Source organism: Rousettus aegyptiacus, unplaced genomic scaffold (assembly GCF_014176215.1).
Source record: "Rousettus aegyptiacus isolate mRouAeg1 unplaced genomic scaffold, mRouAeg1.p scaffold_m13_p_10, whole genome shotgun sequence".
Lineage (NCBI taxonomy): Eukaryota > Metazoa > Chordata > Mammalia > Chiroptera > Pteropodidae > Rousettus > Rousettus aegyptiacus.
The window spans coordinates 31,740,198-31,757,382 of NW_023416285.1; the positions used below are offsets into that span (position 1 = coordinate 31,740,198).

The 17,185-nt window shown below is 37.2% G+C and overlaps 1 protein-coding gene across 2 annotated transcripts in view; it reads right to left on the reverse strand.

Annotated features, from left to right (window-relative positions):
• The window catches only part of DAPP1 (dual adaptor of phosphotyrosine and 3-phosphoinositides 1), a 74,953-nt gene that overhangs the window by 13,633 nt on the left and 44,135 nt on the right, over positions 1-17,185 (reverse strand). For both annotated transcript variants that reach the window (XM_036227668.1, XM_016159099.2), the window contains 2 exons: positions 12,101-12,223; positions 8,457-8,590 (listed from right to left, as the gene is read on the reverse strand). In XM_036227668.1, coding sequence (XP_036083561.1) covers positions 8,457-8,590; positions 12,101-12,223 — 257 coding nt within the window. The remainder of the gene's footprint in view (positions 1-8,456; positions 8,591-12,100; positions 12,224-17,185) is intronic.

Genomic DNA, 17,185 nt, shown 5'->3' on the forward strand with positions numbered 1-17,185 from the left:
AGTGGTCAGGAAGACTTCTTCAAAAAGAATATAGAAAGTATGGACCTTAAACTGGACTAAGAGAAAGACAAATAGCTCCTCCGCAGCTATAAAACCCTTAATAATAATGATAAACCTACAAACAAAACAAACCTTTCCACAGTGCTTGAGTACACATAGTGTACTAACTGCACAAACACAACCGTGGCTTCTGATACCTGAGCCCACATAGTGCACTGCTGTGAAATGAAAGGGGCATTGAGAAAAGCCAAGAGGATCTCTAAACTCGACCCCAGAAAAGAATGAGAGACTCTGGTCTCCTTCTCTTTCCGCATCCGACTCACGTCAATAGCACTGGAATTACAATGAAAAAAGCGCTTTTGCAGTTATCAGAAGCCCCAGTCCCGCTTTTGCAGATTATCTGTGCTCTCTTTTATCAATGTGATCCTTTCATGAGAACAGATCTAGTCATATCAGGAAAAGGAGTCGGTTACAGTTTTACAGTCATAATGAAAGCAGCGCCACCTAAATCAAGAGCAGCCATCGTGCGGGCTCAGGGCGAGCACAGTCATAACATGGCACAGATGCTTGGTGAATTTGGGGCTGGCGCCTCTGTGACCTACCATAGAGAAACACCTCCATGATGTGCCCAGCATTGCCGTGGCGTCACTCGGTACCTACTGATCTTGGACAATCATTCTAGCTTTTGTTTCCTCCTCTGACAAGTGAGAATAATTACCCTTTCTTCACAAGGCTGTTTTAAGCACTAAAAGGAAGTGTTTGCGAAAGGATTTTAAAATGTTAGATGTTATTATGTTTTGATATAGATATTTTTAAATCCTTAAATGACAGTCCAGTAATCACATCTTTGGGAAAATGAATTTTAAAATGTTAAGTTTAAAAAGACCAATGTGTAACATTCTGCTAAGAGTGAAAATGGCAGTAGTCCAGTATCACTGACCACACTTCTAAGACATATCAGTGCCTCTTAGACGCTTCTGTCAGACAATGGAGGAACCCAGTGGAGGAACACAGCTCATTAATGAGAAAAAATGTAAAACCGTGTGCTTTTTCTTCAAATCTTTATCCTATTCCACATACTCAGTATGAAAATAATTTTTAAGTGATGCTCTAGAAAGATGCACCTAGCCAATCCTCTTTTTGCATATAACTAGGCACACTCCTAGGAATACTCCGACTGCACTAGTTTCTAATTGCTGCTATAACAAATCACCATAAATATAGTGACTGAAATGGGTCTCACTAATCTAAAATCAAGGTTTTGTCATGGCTGCTTTGTTTCCTTCTGGAGGCCTTAGAGGAGAGTCCATTCCTTTGCCTTTTCTAGCTTCTAGAGGCTGCCTGCATTCCTTGACTGGTGGGCCCATTCACCATCTTCAAAGCCGGCAGCAACAGCAAGCCAAGTATTTCTCATGCTGCCATTTCTTTGGTTCTCCCTTTTCTGCCTTTGGCTGTTACTTATAAGGATGCTATAATTACATGGGGCCCACCTGGATGATCCAGGATCATCTTCCCATCTCAAGGTCAGCTGATTAATTGCCTTAATTCCACCTGCAAGCTTAATTCCCTTTTTTCGTGTAACATAACATATTCACAGATCCAGAGAGAGTTGTGGGATTCTTTAGGCAGGGGTATTATCTTGCCTACCACAATATCAGTCCATGGGGAGACAAGAATAGCCTTAGGGGCCAGTTGTGCTTCCATGTAAGGATCTCAGGGCCAGTGTTGCTCCCTGGGCCTGTGCTGCTAAAACCACTTGGTATTATAAAGTGATTGCCTTTCTAACAGGCATGTTTCCAAGCCCTGTGAGCCCCTTCAGAGCAGGTATGGTTCCAAATTTATCTTTGTATCCCCATCTCTTGATAGAGTTTCTGACAAAATGAAGTCTTGATGAGTGGTTAGATGGGTGGCTGGATAGATGGCTAGATGTCACAATAATTCAAGTTTAAGACAGGGAAGAACCTGAGGTGAACCAGCCTCCTGAGGTCCACAAGCGCCCTGGCCAAGGGCAAGGACAGGGCAACAACTTCAAGTTTGGCTCTCCAGATCTCCATTGCAGGGATCCAAATTTTATTTTGAAAGCCTCTGCTAAAGTTTAACCAACAAAAGCTTAATTGAGGGAAATGATATTGAGTCAACAGGAAAGAAGAATTGACTATAGATTGGCTTCAACTAGTAATACTGTGAATGAGGCAAAATCAAATGGGGAAATGAAGAAATGATAAGCTACTTATAAAATGATAACTTCCATTGATAAAAATCTGGCCTCCTAAACAACAGGTCTCCTTAGCTGACCTTTCTGCCCAAGGAAGGGCCAATATACAGACTTCCTGGTATGGCTGCTAGGCTTCAACGATTTCTCCTTCTATAAAAACTGTCCTACCCCAGTACAGTGGTAGATCCCCATAGATCCCGGCTGTCCTTCCAAACTCCTTACCTGGGCCACACTCATTGGATTTACTTCCCAGGGATCTGCTCAGTTATTTCTCTGGAGAGAAGGTCCACTAACTTCAATTTTTGAACTATGTGAAAGAAACTGGTGTTTCCTGCCTTTTGACTGAAACCTGGTTTCAGAAACGCTCAGCGGAGGTACATTTTGAAGTGATCAGAACAGGACCAAGGCAGGCATATTAATTTGCTGAAAGCTTCAGAGTTTTCATGATCACTGGGTTAATTTCTTATTGTGTCTTGTTGTTCAGTTTGTCCTTAGATTCTGGGAGGGAATACTAATATCTTTCCAAAAAGTTCTACTTCTCTCCCTGTACTTCACAAACAAACAAACAAACAAACAAACAAAACAGCTACTCAGGGTTGATTTCTGTGATTTGCAATCAAAAGAAACTTATCTAATGTAGCCACTACAGACTCATAATTTCTACCCAAGGTCCAAGATAGTGCCTTGGCTCCATAGGAGAGAAACTCTGGGTTAGTGATATTCAAATCAAATTAATTCTAGAACTTGGCTGGATGATTCAGGCAACAAGAGGCAGAGCTGCTAGAGGGAGAAGAGAAAGGAAGATTAGCAACCACAGGTCTTGGAAATGTCTGTATGTAATACTGTGAGATTGCATTGAAGGACCCACCTTGTACTCCAGCAGAAAGAATAAGAAAAGTCTCAAGCCCCAGGCATTGGTTTGATACCTGAAATAGAGTGTAGTGCAAGAGCACACATCACTCATGAAAGGAAAATTTTGTTTTGAATAACTAAATCTAGTGCTTACCCATCAGTTTCCCCAGCTGGACTATAAGGTGTTTGAGAGTGAAGATGATATCTGATTCATTGCTATATTGTCAGTGGCTAATAGTGCCAAGCTCATAGCACTCAGTATCGCTTTGATGAATTAAATTAAAATAAGACCACATCTATTCATGTTTTATTATTGGCCCAAGTTCAGAAAACAAGCATTGCAACTGGCTTATGCATGTGGGTTCCTCTGTCTCGTCAATGGGAAGTGGCTCTTTTTGGAGGCGGGGTTAATAGGAATATTCAAGATTTTTCTCCTTTCTTCTTTGCAACCTGCTTTGCAAATGGACTTTATTTAACCTTTCATAAAATGGTGTTAGTTAACCACATTCATTTACATACAAAGAAGCTTTAATATTCAATTTCTAGTTTCACAGGGAGAAATATACTGAGGTAAGAGAAACAGCCCAGTCAACCAGAGCAAGAGAAAATATATAATATTCTGTTAAAATAACCAAGCCAAGTCAGGTCACTCTTTTTGGAGTGGTCAAAAGGTTGATTCTACCTTTGATATAAATCCACTATGGAACTGGCTTAAAATTTGAAGAAGATATAAACATTTTATAAATACAAATTCAGTTGTCCCTAAACAAACTCTTCATGATATACCGAAGAACGTACAGCTTTTATGTATAATATGATGGAATAACTTACCATAAAAGGGCTTCATTAAATTACAATAATAATGATTAAGTAATTATGCCATGCTAAGAATCATTCTAAATGTCTTACATACCTAATTTCATTCAATTTTCACGGCAAGTCATAAACTTTTAAGGTATAAACTATTATAGCATCAGATCAATCATATAACATGATGACACTGAAACTCAGACAGGTTACATAACTTGTCTGAGAATACATAGCTGGTGAATGGCAGAGTCCAGAGTTGAACTGGGAATTCACGTTTACTCATTATACCTTGTATTGTTCTCAGCCTTGGTGTGATCACCACTATGGAAACTTTCTATGGTGAAATGTTGCACTCTGTCTATTGTGAGCAAGAGAGCATATGTATAAATCAATATTCAAAGAAATGGATTCTTCAGGAGGAGGCTTCAGGAAAGGAGATGAGAGTTTTTGCCTCAACATTTCTCACCAGGGCTTAGTTTCTTCATTTTTAAGAAGGAATTAAATGATCTGAGATCCCTGTGTATTCTAACATTTATAAATCTAGTTAAACACAGAAGCCCAATGAGGGGCAAGAAATATCAGCATGTTTTGTCACCAAATATGTGTCCCGTTTCCTGTAGGCACGCCATATGCATCTGAAATACTTTACTCCTGATGTCATCTTATCTTTGCATCTCACTTTCCTTTTTCTCCACTAAACTTGACATTTTATTTTACCTTCTTACATTTACATAGGCTGTTTTATATCCTTTCAGGGGAGACATGAATGAAATGGGCCAACGTATTTGGATGTTTTCTAGTCCCCCTCTTCATGTTTTAAGATGCTCTAGAATCATTTCCTAAATGGCAACTTATGTAAAGTAAGAAGAGCAATAAATACAAAGACAGAAGTTCAAGTTGATTCATAGTCTTTAGAGCAATGGCTTTCTATCACAACCAAAAATATTATTGTAGACTAAATGTAGAAACAGAGAGATAAGACATATTGTAGTCCTCCGTATCCTACGAACATCCTATAATATCACTGTGGCGGAGATTCTTCCTATCCAAATCCATCTAAGGCTATGCTGTGCTGCGGCACTATTGTACTACAGCGTCACCACGAGACTAGTTTCAGGAGACAGCAAAGTGAGAGGAAAGAACTTATGCTTTAGAGCTAGGCTGGTCTGGATGTCAGCCTCAGCTCTGATGCTTACTAGCTGTGCAAACTTAGGCAAAAAAAAACTTAAAAACTCTGAGGTTTTTATTTTTCTCATCTGAAAATGGGATAACTTTGCACATTTATTGTGGGTGGTTCAGAAGATTAAATAATCTAATATATGTCAAAACATCTATTAAAATGCCTTGAACTTAGTAAATTCTCCACAAATGTTGGTTTCATTCTCTTCCTTGCATGCTTTTTCCTTTTACAAACACACCTCATTACAAACTAAGAAAATATACATTTTTTGCGAACATAAGCTAAAGAAGTGAGTCCTGGTCATGGTTTGGCAAAATTCCAAGTAGTCACTAATTATTTTCAGAAATGTCACATAATTCTAAAATTAAAATTAATTTTAACATAATTATTTTATAATGCCACCTGGGTAAAATGGCTGGTATCACTAAATAAAATAATAGTAACAGTAGAAGTTATTGAGAAGTTGGGAATCCCCACATCAAAACAGAAAGAGACGTGGAAATTTGACATTTTTTAAAAAACCAGATAGGATCTCTAAAACTGAGAACCAATTTCTATAAAGGGTAAGCACAAACATAGCACTTGACTTATATCGTAATTTTTCATGCTGATAAGCTGGTTAAAATTACAACACAGTAATACCTATAATAAATATATATATATATATATATATATATATATATATGACGGTTTCACGTACATGAGTATTGCAACAGAAACAAAAAGTAATGGGAATGATAATTTTTAAAAAATATTTGGACATTTAAACATAAAGATAAACACTTTACATTCTTAAGAGTAAATATATGAAACTTAACTAATTATAAGGGGATATGATCAAAATTAATAATGGACTAAACATATCCAAACTAATAAAAAAAGTCACAAATTTCTAAGTTTATTTGAATTGAATTTAGAAGCCATTTACAAATATGAGGAGTTTTATATAACATCTTACTATTATAAATTTAAGGCAAATTCTGAATTTAATCATTACTGAGCAATCGTACGACACGAAGCATTGTTTCAAATTATGCCTTGTATAAATTTTGGAAGTAAAAATGTATTGTCAGAAGGTTGCTGGTTGTGTTGTGGCCATGCAAGCTGCAATGCAGGCATTCGTAACAGGATACTCAACATGAAATGTTCCGGATAATTATTAGCACTTATCCTTTTAGGTCCTGGGACATATCAGGGAACAAAACTGACAAAAATCCCTTTTCTAAAAAGTTTAGATGCTAGTGCAAAGATTTTTGAAAAAAGTGAAATATACAATCTGTTAGAAGATAAAAGGACCATTAAGGAAAGTAAAGCAAGAGGGTACATTGTATACGTTTATGATGTACTTCGGAAATGACTGAGTTTTGAGGATTATAAACATTTTAAGAGTGTTTATGGGTATGAATAAAGAGAACTTAGAGTGAACAGAAATTTTAATGGAGCTTGGAGAGATTAAATGTAGATGATAGCAAGGAAAAGGGGAAATTATAATAATAGAACCTTAAGGTTGTCAGGAGGCTTAGATCTTGACAACAAATTCCTTATTGAATAATGAATAGCATAGAAGATAGTAGGGGAAAGGATAAAAATCTTAGTTATCTGAGTTTTTTTGCAATATGTAAAATAATTATAGTAATGATAATGAAATAGCAAACTTTAGCTTTGGAGAAAACTACTAGTAGTCAGGATGACAAATCCTTACAATCCCCAAGGCATCAATCATAAACCTTCTTTAGCTAAATTAATGTATTTGCAGGGAAGCTGAACATTGTTACAAACTCAATATTCAAGGAGCCTTTACTTTGGAGAAGTCTTAGGTGATCTGATAGCTTGGTTATTAGAGCAGTGCCAAAAGATTCAACCAAAAAGCACTGCATTCACTTTGATCTTAAAGTGTTTTGAAATCTGTTGGTAAGCAGAATGTATGCCTTTTCCCTAACTTCAAGAAAATTTAGGAAGGAGTCCAGAGAATGATCAATGCTGTTGAAATAAAGTCTAGGAGGAGAGTTTAAGAGAAGAAAACTGACTTTGCTTGGAGAAAGAAGATAAGGCTGAATGAAAGGTAACAATTATAATGGCTTTGAAGGCTACAAAGTGGTCTTATTCATAGTCATCCATTCATTTATTTGTTCATTCATTCACTCAAAGTGCCATCCACTGTACCAAGACCTGGGGTACATGGAGAAGGATAAAAACGGAGGTAGACAAAACAAAGTTCTTGGCTTCAAAAATCTCTTCTCCATTGCCAGTGACCAAGAATTGAACAAAATTCAGTATAGGGTTGAACACACATAGGAAGTAAGTCTGAAATGAGGGGATTTGAGAAACTGAAATGCTTGCCAAAGCCAAAGGAGCAATGAAAATAAATATATCTTTGCCTGCCATTTGTTTATGAGAACTACTGCTGGTTAAATGATGTAGTAATTTTCAGGTCTGACTGGAAAAATTTCCACCAGAAAACAAAATTATAATTTCAATTTTATAGTTTGGAATATTCTCTCATAGGCTTTGTGTGGTCAGTATAAAGTAAGGCAACTATTTTGTGGTTTTCATTGTACTTTTCGTCTATGCTCGACACTATATGATTCATAGCAGGGTCTATCCAGACCACAGAAATAGCTGAAAAGGAAAAAGCGATGGTGATATCTCTTCCCACTACACTGAAAATCACAAAAAGCCCCCTGGCCGTGTTTACCAAGAAAAGGAATAAGTACGAATTCATAGTAACTAGCTGTGTTATTAAATTTTTAGTTCCTCTTCCGCCACAGGTTCTTTATTAACTTGAATTTTCTGGTTTGATGCTAACCACTCGAACAGGAAAATTCAAAAATTTCCAGCCATACTTAAGTACAGTTTAAAAACTTAGGAGAAACCAAAACAAGAGAAACATAATTTTATGATGAAATGAAGAAATTGCTTAGGAGAGCAATTGCAAGTCAACATTTTCAATATTTAGTGATCTTTATGGAAATTTAAGTATGAATTTATTTTTAAAATGCTCAAAATGATCCTTCATGGGTATCCCTGATATGCAAACTACCCATACCTAAAATTATGAAGAATCAAAGCACTGTTCTTACCTTTGTTCTTCTTTTGTTTATTATATATATTATTTTAAAGTGAATAGTTCATTTTAAAGTAATTGTGTACTTTTAATCAATCCTTTAAATAATATTCTGAAAAAATGATCTACTTTGTGAAAAGCACATTTTCTTCTAAAGATATTATTGAAATAATGATATATATAATGATTAATGTAGGATAGGGCATAGTAATTGGAAAAAATATTTCAATTGCATGTCACATGCACATAATTCAATAGAAGTGACAGTATTTAATTGATATCTGCCTTGTATCCTATTCTGAAACAATGTTTCATAGATTAAATTCATAGCTTACCTGTCTCACTTCCAATCAAAGGCTGATTTGCAAAATGCTTGACAAAATCTTTCAAAGATGAAAATTCATTAAAACCAAATTTAAAAGAATATCCGGTATATTCAACATGAAAGTGTTTGACAGAGTCTTTGGCTCTGAAAGAGAAAAGGAATATTTAACATTATTTAATAAATAAATATCACCTTCGAAGGGAAATACTAACCTTAGGTATTAGTATCATCATTAAACCCTCTTAAAAATTGAGAATTATGACACAGTCGTTGAAACCATTGGCATTTTTAAAGCACAGTTTCTTTTGGCAGAGTGCATTTTTCACTAATGGAAGATGAGACAACTCTCCCTGTGCATTCACTGACTTATTGAAGGAGTCCTTGAACATTAATCCCCTTAAGGAGTGTGAATTTAAGAAACGCAGGAAAGACAGATGACAGAAATGGCAGGTCTCACCTTCCCCAAATTCTCCTCTGGCCTTGGCCTTCCTCCCTTTCTAATTTGGGAGTCAGTCTGAATTCTGCTTCTGTTGCTTAAATTAGTTTTGTGATTCCAGCCCTTTTTCTTCCATGCCTGTTCCACTGCCTACTGACTAAAATATCAAATTTCCTACACTGTCATTTTTCACCTCACTTTTGGAATGAGGCAGAACATTAAATAAATTATAAATTATGTATAGTATATGTACCTTATTTGGCTCCCGCTATTCCTCCCCTCTCTGTGCAGGACACACTCCGACTTTTGTATGCCTCAGAAATCAGAATCACCTCGAGGCCTAGGTAAAACTCAGATTTCTGGGCACTACTCCGTGATTTTATGATTTAGTAAGTCCAGGGTCAGGCCTGAGAATTTGCATTCCTTCCACATTCTCAGGCGATGCTGCTGGTCTGGGAACCACACCTTGAGAACTGCTGCTCCAGTCCAGCCAGACCTGCAAATTCCCCGAGGAGTTTCCACTTTGACCCTTAGCTCACACAATTCCCTTCACCTGCACCTTCTTCCCTTTTTTTCTGATCAAGTGTCCATTCAAATACCACCTACTCTATCAAGTATTGCAAGATTCGTCCAGCCTGAGTTCCCCGCTTTTCTCTTCTCAACAGCCCAAGCACTTATCTTGCTTTCTTTCATGTCACTTGCCGCACTCTCCTTTGTAGTGAACTATTTGTAAATGGTCCCATTGCCCCTGATAGGCTATACTTCCTGAGGGCAAGGTCTTTGAATCTTTTGCAACAGTGTCAAAGTGATTGACACAGAGTGGATACTATTAAATATTTATTCTTAAGGAGTAAATGAATAAATGAATGAATGAAAACAGTCATTCTCCTGAGCTAGTCTGTGGTTCCTGTCACCTCTGATGGTGTGTCCTTTGTAAAGGCATTTCCAAGTGCTTGTGATGAAAATTAATAATTTATATTTAAAATTTGATATGGATGTAATGTATATGCTGTCTATTTGTAATGAGCTTATGATTCAATTGTTCAGGTGGGACATATAGAAGTGAAGAGTTAACATTCTTTGACCCCAATATTCCACAGGTTTGTTTGAGATTTTGGGAAGATCCATGCAATAAAAGATCTGCAGCCTAACTACTTGATGAATTTTTAACATTAGTTGATCAGAAGAAGCACAATTCCTGCTTCCACCTAAACAGAATTCTATTTTTGGTTAATAATTTCCCCATTAATGTTATTTAGAAAGTTTGCAAAGAAAATATAACAGAGTAGCATAAAAATGTTGACGTGTCCCCCCCACCCCCTTGTATTTACTGCACTGCCTTCCCGCCATTTCTCTCATTTCCCTTAAAGTAGCCCGCAGCCTTCCTTCCGATAATGGATAAGATCATGGATAATCCTGGGAGTGACAGGTGTGGCAGGCAGCATTCTAATATGGCCCCAGGGTTCTTGGCCCCTGGAGTACATAAAACTTTCCCCAATTATTCAATAAAATGTTAATGTAAATGCTCCAGGATTCTGTAGATAATTAAGGCCCCAAATCAGTTGACCTTAAAATAGGAAGCTTGTCTTAGTGCACCTGACCTAATCATGTGAGAGTTTTCGTAAAAGCAGAGTTTTCTCCGGCTGTCAAAAAAGAAGAGATTAGAGAGACCTGTTCTAGCTGGCCTAGAAAAAAGCAAATATCCATGTGAACAGCCTAGAGGGGCCACCAGTAAGGAACTGGCCCACGGGAGCTAAGATCAGTCTCTGGCTCATCATAGCTTTATGAAAAATGGGGAGCTAAGTCCAACACCAGCAAGGAAATAAATGTGAAAAGGAATGAAGAGGAAAGGAGAGACCAAAGGAATCAGACGCTGAGCCCCATATAAGGCACAGCCTTGACCAAGACCTATCTCACCTTCGTAGGAGCCTGAGCAGAGAAGCCAGCTATATCATGCCTGGACTTCTGAGATACAGAAACTCTGAGAAAATAAATTTATGTTGTTTTAAGCCACTAAATTTTAGGGTTATTTGTTATGTAGCATAGAAAATATGGAAGGCCCCAAGTCTAAAGATAAGAAAATATGTTAATTCTTGGCTTTTGAGCTCGCAGAGGTCTGTCATCAATTATTTAAGGAAATACATTTGTAGCCAGTGTTTTCCTCCATATCAGAGAAAGAGAGGATTAAAACAAACGAACAAACAAAAAATGTTGCTGAGCTGAATAGTAGGATAGAAAAAAGAGACCAGAGAGAAGGGAGTTGCTACTGAGTCATGAGGAGACCTGGACCATGCAGAGAAGGAAAAAAGGGAGAAAATCTTCTTATGCCCAGTCAGTGATCAGTGTGAGGGACTGCAACAGGATGGGAACCTGTGACTTTCTTTCAAGGAGGGCTCCCTCAGAACAGCAATAAAATAGTGACGGTTTGAGGTTAATGGGTGGGTGGCCGAGGGCAGTTTCATGGAGTCCTCACATCCCCAGTCTAAGCCAGGGGCAAATGCCCATGAGCTCACAAAGACTTGCTACATGCCAGCAAACAAGGGATCCTGAACCAACAACTCCCCCTGATTATCTCATGGGTATGTCAACTTCTCTGACAGGGAGTCCAGCCGGAAGGGATAGGTGAGGAGAGAGACCCTGGGAGGATGAGACAATCACTGTTTTTAGCTGGGTATACCCGGCAGAGACTAGATTAATTTTGTTAACATTCAGGGGAGATGAAAGGTCAGTCTATTCACAGAAGAAAAAAAAAAGTTGACTTTTTGCCTGCTTGAGTTTGTGATTATAAATGTTGCACAGCCACATATCATTCTTATTTTCCAGAGGAAGTAATAAATATAAAAAGGGCACCGGACCAGCTTTCAGGGATCTGGCGCTGTTTCTATCGCTGACGTATCGGGTGCCAGACACTTTACCACTTCAGGTTTCAGTTTCTTGACCAGTCAAGCAAGAGGCTTGGACTAAACAGTTCATAAAGTCTCCTTCAGCACTAACATTTTTCCCCTGCCAACAGAAGGAGCAGGAATGTTTTTGTTTGTTTGTTTGTTGTTGTTGTTGTTGTTGTTGTTTATAGTGTCACCACTCAGAGCTTCTTGTCCTTGTGTCTGCTGGTCTAACAGGAATCAAGAGAATTTTGTTACATGACAATTTGAGTGTGATGGCCATGTAAGTAAGAGTTGGGGACCATATTGAATTTATAGAGTTCTTATGCATCCTACCTCACGGAGAGAGAGTACAACCCGGTCCTTTCATTGCTGTCCCTCAGAAGGTAGCTCCCATCACATCCGTTTGAGAGGAGAAGAGCCTCGGCTGCATGGCGGGTGAGGTTGCTGTGATACCACCTGGGAAGGAGAGGACAGAGCTTTCACTCAGGGCAGACCACAGGGTGACGCTTCCTTCTCTGGCTCTTCCCCTCTGAAATTTACCTTAACAACATTCCCCGCACAGGTAGTGCAGGGACCAAGCTCTCAGCCAGGACATCAGGACAAGGAAATTGCTGGGCAAAGCTAAAAACCCGTATGTTGAAGTCCTAACCCTTCAGTACATCAGAATGTGACCTTATTTGAAGATGGGTTCTTAGCAAGTTATAACGAAGTCATTAGTATTAGCCCTCATCCAATATAACTGTGTCTTCTTGTATAAAAGGGACATTTTGGAGACAGACTTGCAAACAGGGAGAATGCCATGTGAATGTGGTGATGACCATCTGCAAGCCAAGGAGGGATGGCTGAAACAGATCTCTCTCACAACCCTCAGAAAGGAAACACGGGCAATGACACAAATAACGTCAATGTTGTCAGTGAACAAAGGACTGTCAGTGAGGTGTGTAGAAGGTACAAGAACTTCCAGGAAGAGCCTGACTCTGGGGGTGAGGAATCTTGCTGTCTTGGAACACACTGGTATCCTCTGTGACATCCCCAATGCCTGAAAGTTTAGCCTGATAATAAACAGTAAACATAAGGCCATCTGTGGAAGGAAGTTTCTACATAGGCTTCCAAGCTCTATTCTAAATCTGCATTTCCTAATGGATATTTCTTTAGCATATTTCCTTTGGAGGGCAGAGATGCCGCCATCCTGTACTGCAAATGTTGCTAGCTAAAGCAATGGCAAGAAAAAACAGCTAATTAGAAAACTCATTGAGTTATTTACTCACGAAGCAGCCTCATTCATTGAACTGATTCACTGACAAGTTCAAATCTTCTCACTACAAAATGCTTTAAAAGGATAATTATAACCTGAAACTAATGATGTATGTCAATTAAAAAAAAAAAAAGACAATTGGAGGAAATAAAAGTGAAAAACTATTTGAAAAAAAAAAAAAAAAACAGGTTTGGCTACAGCCAAAATTCTATTTCTTTGGATAGGTGAAATCTCCATAAGGTCACAGTTCTTAAACGCCTTTTGCCAATAATTAATTTTTGAATGAATGAATGTATCGGAATAAGATTCAGTTTGAGCCAATAGACAATATATTTGAAGCAACAAAATTTGATCAAAAATATTTCTAAAATGTAAGGGACTGGACATTCCTTTGGATTCAAGCACTTACAGAATTCTTCTGATAATTACAGCTTGATGGTAGTTTTTACTAAGAAATTTTTATGGCACTCTTTTAAATAATAACTATATACTATAAACACATATGAAATACCTGAGTATAAGGCAAGAAGAATTGCACTGTGCTTCAATAGGAAACATTTCAGTAAGTGTTAATTTCTGGATGGAGGCTTGATTGAGTGAATCTTGATTTCTCTTGGATTTGATGGAGTCCTGGGCCCTGGCAAACCTAAGACAGAGCCTGCCACATGGCCACCTACATTTCATGATGTAGGATCCTCATTCCCCAAATAGCTCTTCCACAAATTCCAAAATTTCCTCTTTTAATTGTGTTAAGCATTCCTTTCCCAGAAACTTATGATGAGTGGGTCTTCCAGGGAAGTGACTATCAATCCAAAAAACACTACATATCCTTTGTAGGAATATGTCCACCTGTGTGCATGAAGAATCAAAGGTCGAAAATATAATAGAGTGAAGTTGGCAGTTTTCCCATAATCAACTTTCTCTACCTTCTATCATTCAACAGTATGAATATTTATTTACTAAGCTTCAAATCTATGCAAAGCATTATGTAAGGCATTGCACTAATGCAGGTCAAAAAGGACAAAAATGGAAAAGCCTCAAGATGGGCTTCAAAAAACCATTAAACTAGTCAGGAGGGTGAGAAAAATACTTTTCAATCTATATACCAGAGAGGGAAGCACCCAACAGAGTTTCCAGGAGAAAGATCAGAATCGTTTCCTAAATGAGCCAACATCTAGGTTGGCCTTGAAAAACATGTAAGTTATTTTTTAAAGTGTGTATAATTTTTTTTCTGATTATAAAGTTTATATAGTAAAAATTAAAATATATGCACATAGAGAAAAGAAAGTCTTTCACAGAAGAGGAATTATGTATTTCAAATAAACTAACTCAATACTAATCAGAGAAATGCAAATTACAACAATGTGCTATTTTCTTTATCCACTACATTGGTTAATAGAGTTAGATTTAGGTACTGGAGAATTTGGAGACAATGGATACTATCATCTGCTGTTGGTAGGGGTGTAAGTTGGAGGGGAATTTAGCACATGCACTGTAACTGAACACACACAGGTGACCAGCAATTCCATTTCTCATGTCTGCCTAGTGGAACACTCACACACAAACAGAAGGAAAGATGAACAAAGGAGTTTGCTGCAGTCATGTTTGTGAGAGTAAAAATTTGCAGCCATTGCAAATATGAAGTAACAGTGAGATGATAAAGTTGAGTGCTCATAGGAAGAGATTATGTAAAGACTCATCCAAAAATGTTTTAAAAGGCATGAGAGCATTTTTGGTTGTCAGATGATGAGGGCAGGGGAGTGGGTGCTACCAGCATTAAGTGAGGAAGACTTAACATCATTTCAAAAATGACACAAGTTTTGAGCAACCAAGACTTGTCCTACTCAGAATGCCAGCTGCACTCCCACTGAGAAACACTGAGGGTGTTACACACACACACATACACACACAATAAAAGCTGATAGATCCCAAGAGGAGAAAAAAATGGCGTAGATGATAGAAGCTCTGTTCATCCTTCTGGTGACCAAATCAAAGTTGTGACAGTAATAAGGAGCAGCAGCAGAGAAAAATTGCCTGGGATCTAGAGGAACAAGCCATACAACTAGGGAGAAGTCACCCTGGTGACGTAAAGTCAAAAGGAGATTGATGCTGGTTGTACAGGGCATTGGATACCTACAGATCCTTGGCTGTTACAGCGGCTTTATATAAAGGGCTTTTTATGGCTTAATACACATATTCAACAGTTCATTACATAAAACCCTAATTGCATGGACCTAAATTTCCTGTAATTGGAACTGTATTTAAAAGTTTTTGTTTTGTTATGCTGATTTTTAGGAGGAAGAGTCAGATTTTAAGGGTCATTAAGCTTATAAAACTTGGAAGTCTCATTAATAAATTTAATATAAAATTACAAAAAATAAGAAAACATTATTTAGAATATGAAATCACAATTACAGATTTAAAAAGCTGAAGATCACAAACATCACAAATGTTAAGAAAAATAATTTATTTTCATTTATTATTTAACGCACCCCAATACTTTTTCCCTTTATATTTTTAGTTGTATTGTCTTTTATTATTTCTTCATGTAATAATAATTTTATAATATAATTTTCTAGAGGAAAAAAAGAACAGTAATTCAGTGTTTCACCTCAAATATTTTAAAAAATTATTTAGAGTGTAGAAAAGTTATTTTCAGCTTTATTGGTAATGAAGTTTTTAAGATTGTTGGCAAATTTGAGGACTTCCATCAAATTTCTCTCAAATATGAATTGTAAGATTCCAGGGCATTTTAAATGTTCATGTACAGGGACTGATATTAAGTGCTCTTTAAGGTGACAACATTTATTAATTACATTGCTAGGATCTGCTCCAGGGAGGGGCCTTGAAGCTGAAATTTCATTGTCTTCACAGTAAACTTACCTCTGGTGATTATAAAGTTACATATGCTTTTTTATTAAAAAAAAAAACATTAAAAATGTTTAACTTAATAAATAAAAGCCACGTAGAATCCCAACACAACCATCAGCTTGGTTTATAATTCTTTTAATTTTTGTAAAGTGTATGAATAAAATCAAAACCCTAATATGACCCTCATCTAATCTTTGCCCACTATTTTATAGGTAAGTTCATTCCATACTTCTATGACTGATGCCAGAAAACTCTTACCTATATTGAAAAGCTATTTCCTGCTTTCAACAGATGGTCCGAGAATTACTTTCTGGAGTTATACTTAAACTTAAAAAAAAAGTTAAACTTAAAACAAACAAAAAAAAAGATGATACTTAAATGGTTAAAAGCATTTAGAATGTACTTTCTTCTCTTTCCATCATCTTCAACTTCTCCATTTATGATAGGCTATCAGTCCCTTTAGGACGCAGGGACCTTATCACCCAGAAGCCTTATCTCCTTTGAATACTTTCCAAATTTTTATAATCTATTTTAACACTAAGGTCTGGTGAGCAAAACAAATCCTCTCTGGTCTCCCTCATTCTAGCTGCTGGATAAGGCAACCCAAGATTACATTAGTTTCTTGGCAGTTATTTGCATCCTACTGACGATTTGCCCTAAACTGAATGTTGATTTAATCTCCCTCATAAGTCATTTTCCTCTGCTGCTCTGTCAGGTCTCTCCCAGCTGATTAGCAGAATGATGTTTTTAAAATTAAGTGCAATAAGAAACTTGTTACAACTGGGAAATGCCAAGTGAAAAGGAATGCTAATGAGGAGCTAACTTGGATCCCAAACATCCAACCAGAGTCAGTGAGAAGTCTGGGGAGGAAAGACCACAGCTTTGTCTCAGGTCATTTCCTCTGCTAGTCTGTCCCCTCCAATGACTTCCACTTAGTGATGCGACCCCACTAAAGTATCAACCTCAGTTTTCTCATCTGCGGAGGTGACTTATAACACCTAGTAAGAAAAACCTCTTATTTTCATATGTTGGAACATTGTCTTCTTTTATAAACTTTTTATATGATTCTTTCATTTTTGCAGAAGAGAATAAGGTACAAGATTTTCTGATCTATACAACATATTATGAATATGCCAGACATTGTGCTAGGTGCTGGGAATAATTTGGGATAAGTTTCATTGTTCTGAAACTTAAAATTCTTTTGGTCTTGTTTTCCCTGAAGAAATTAAAAAAAAAAAAAGATCAAGAAATTACTATTTATAACAACACGTTCAAAGCAATGTTATATTCTT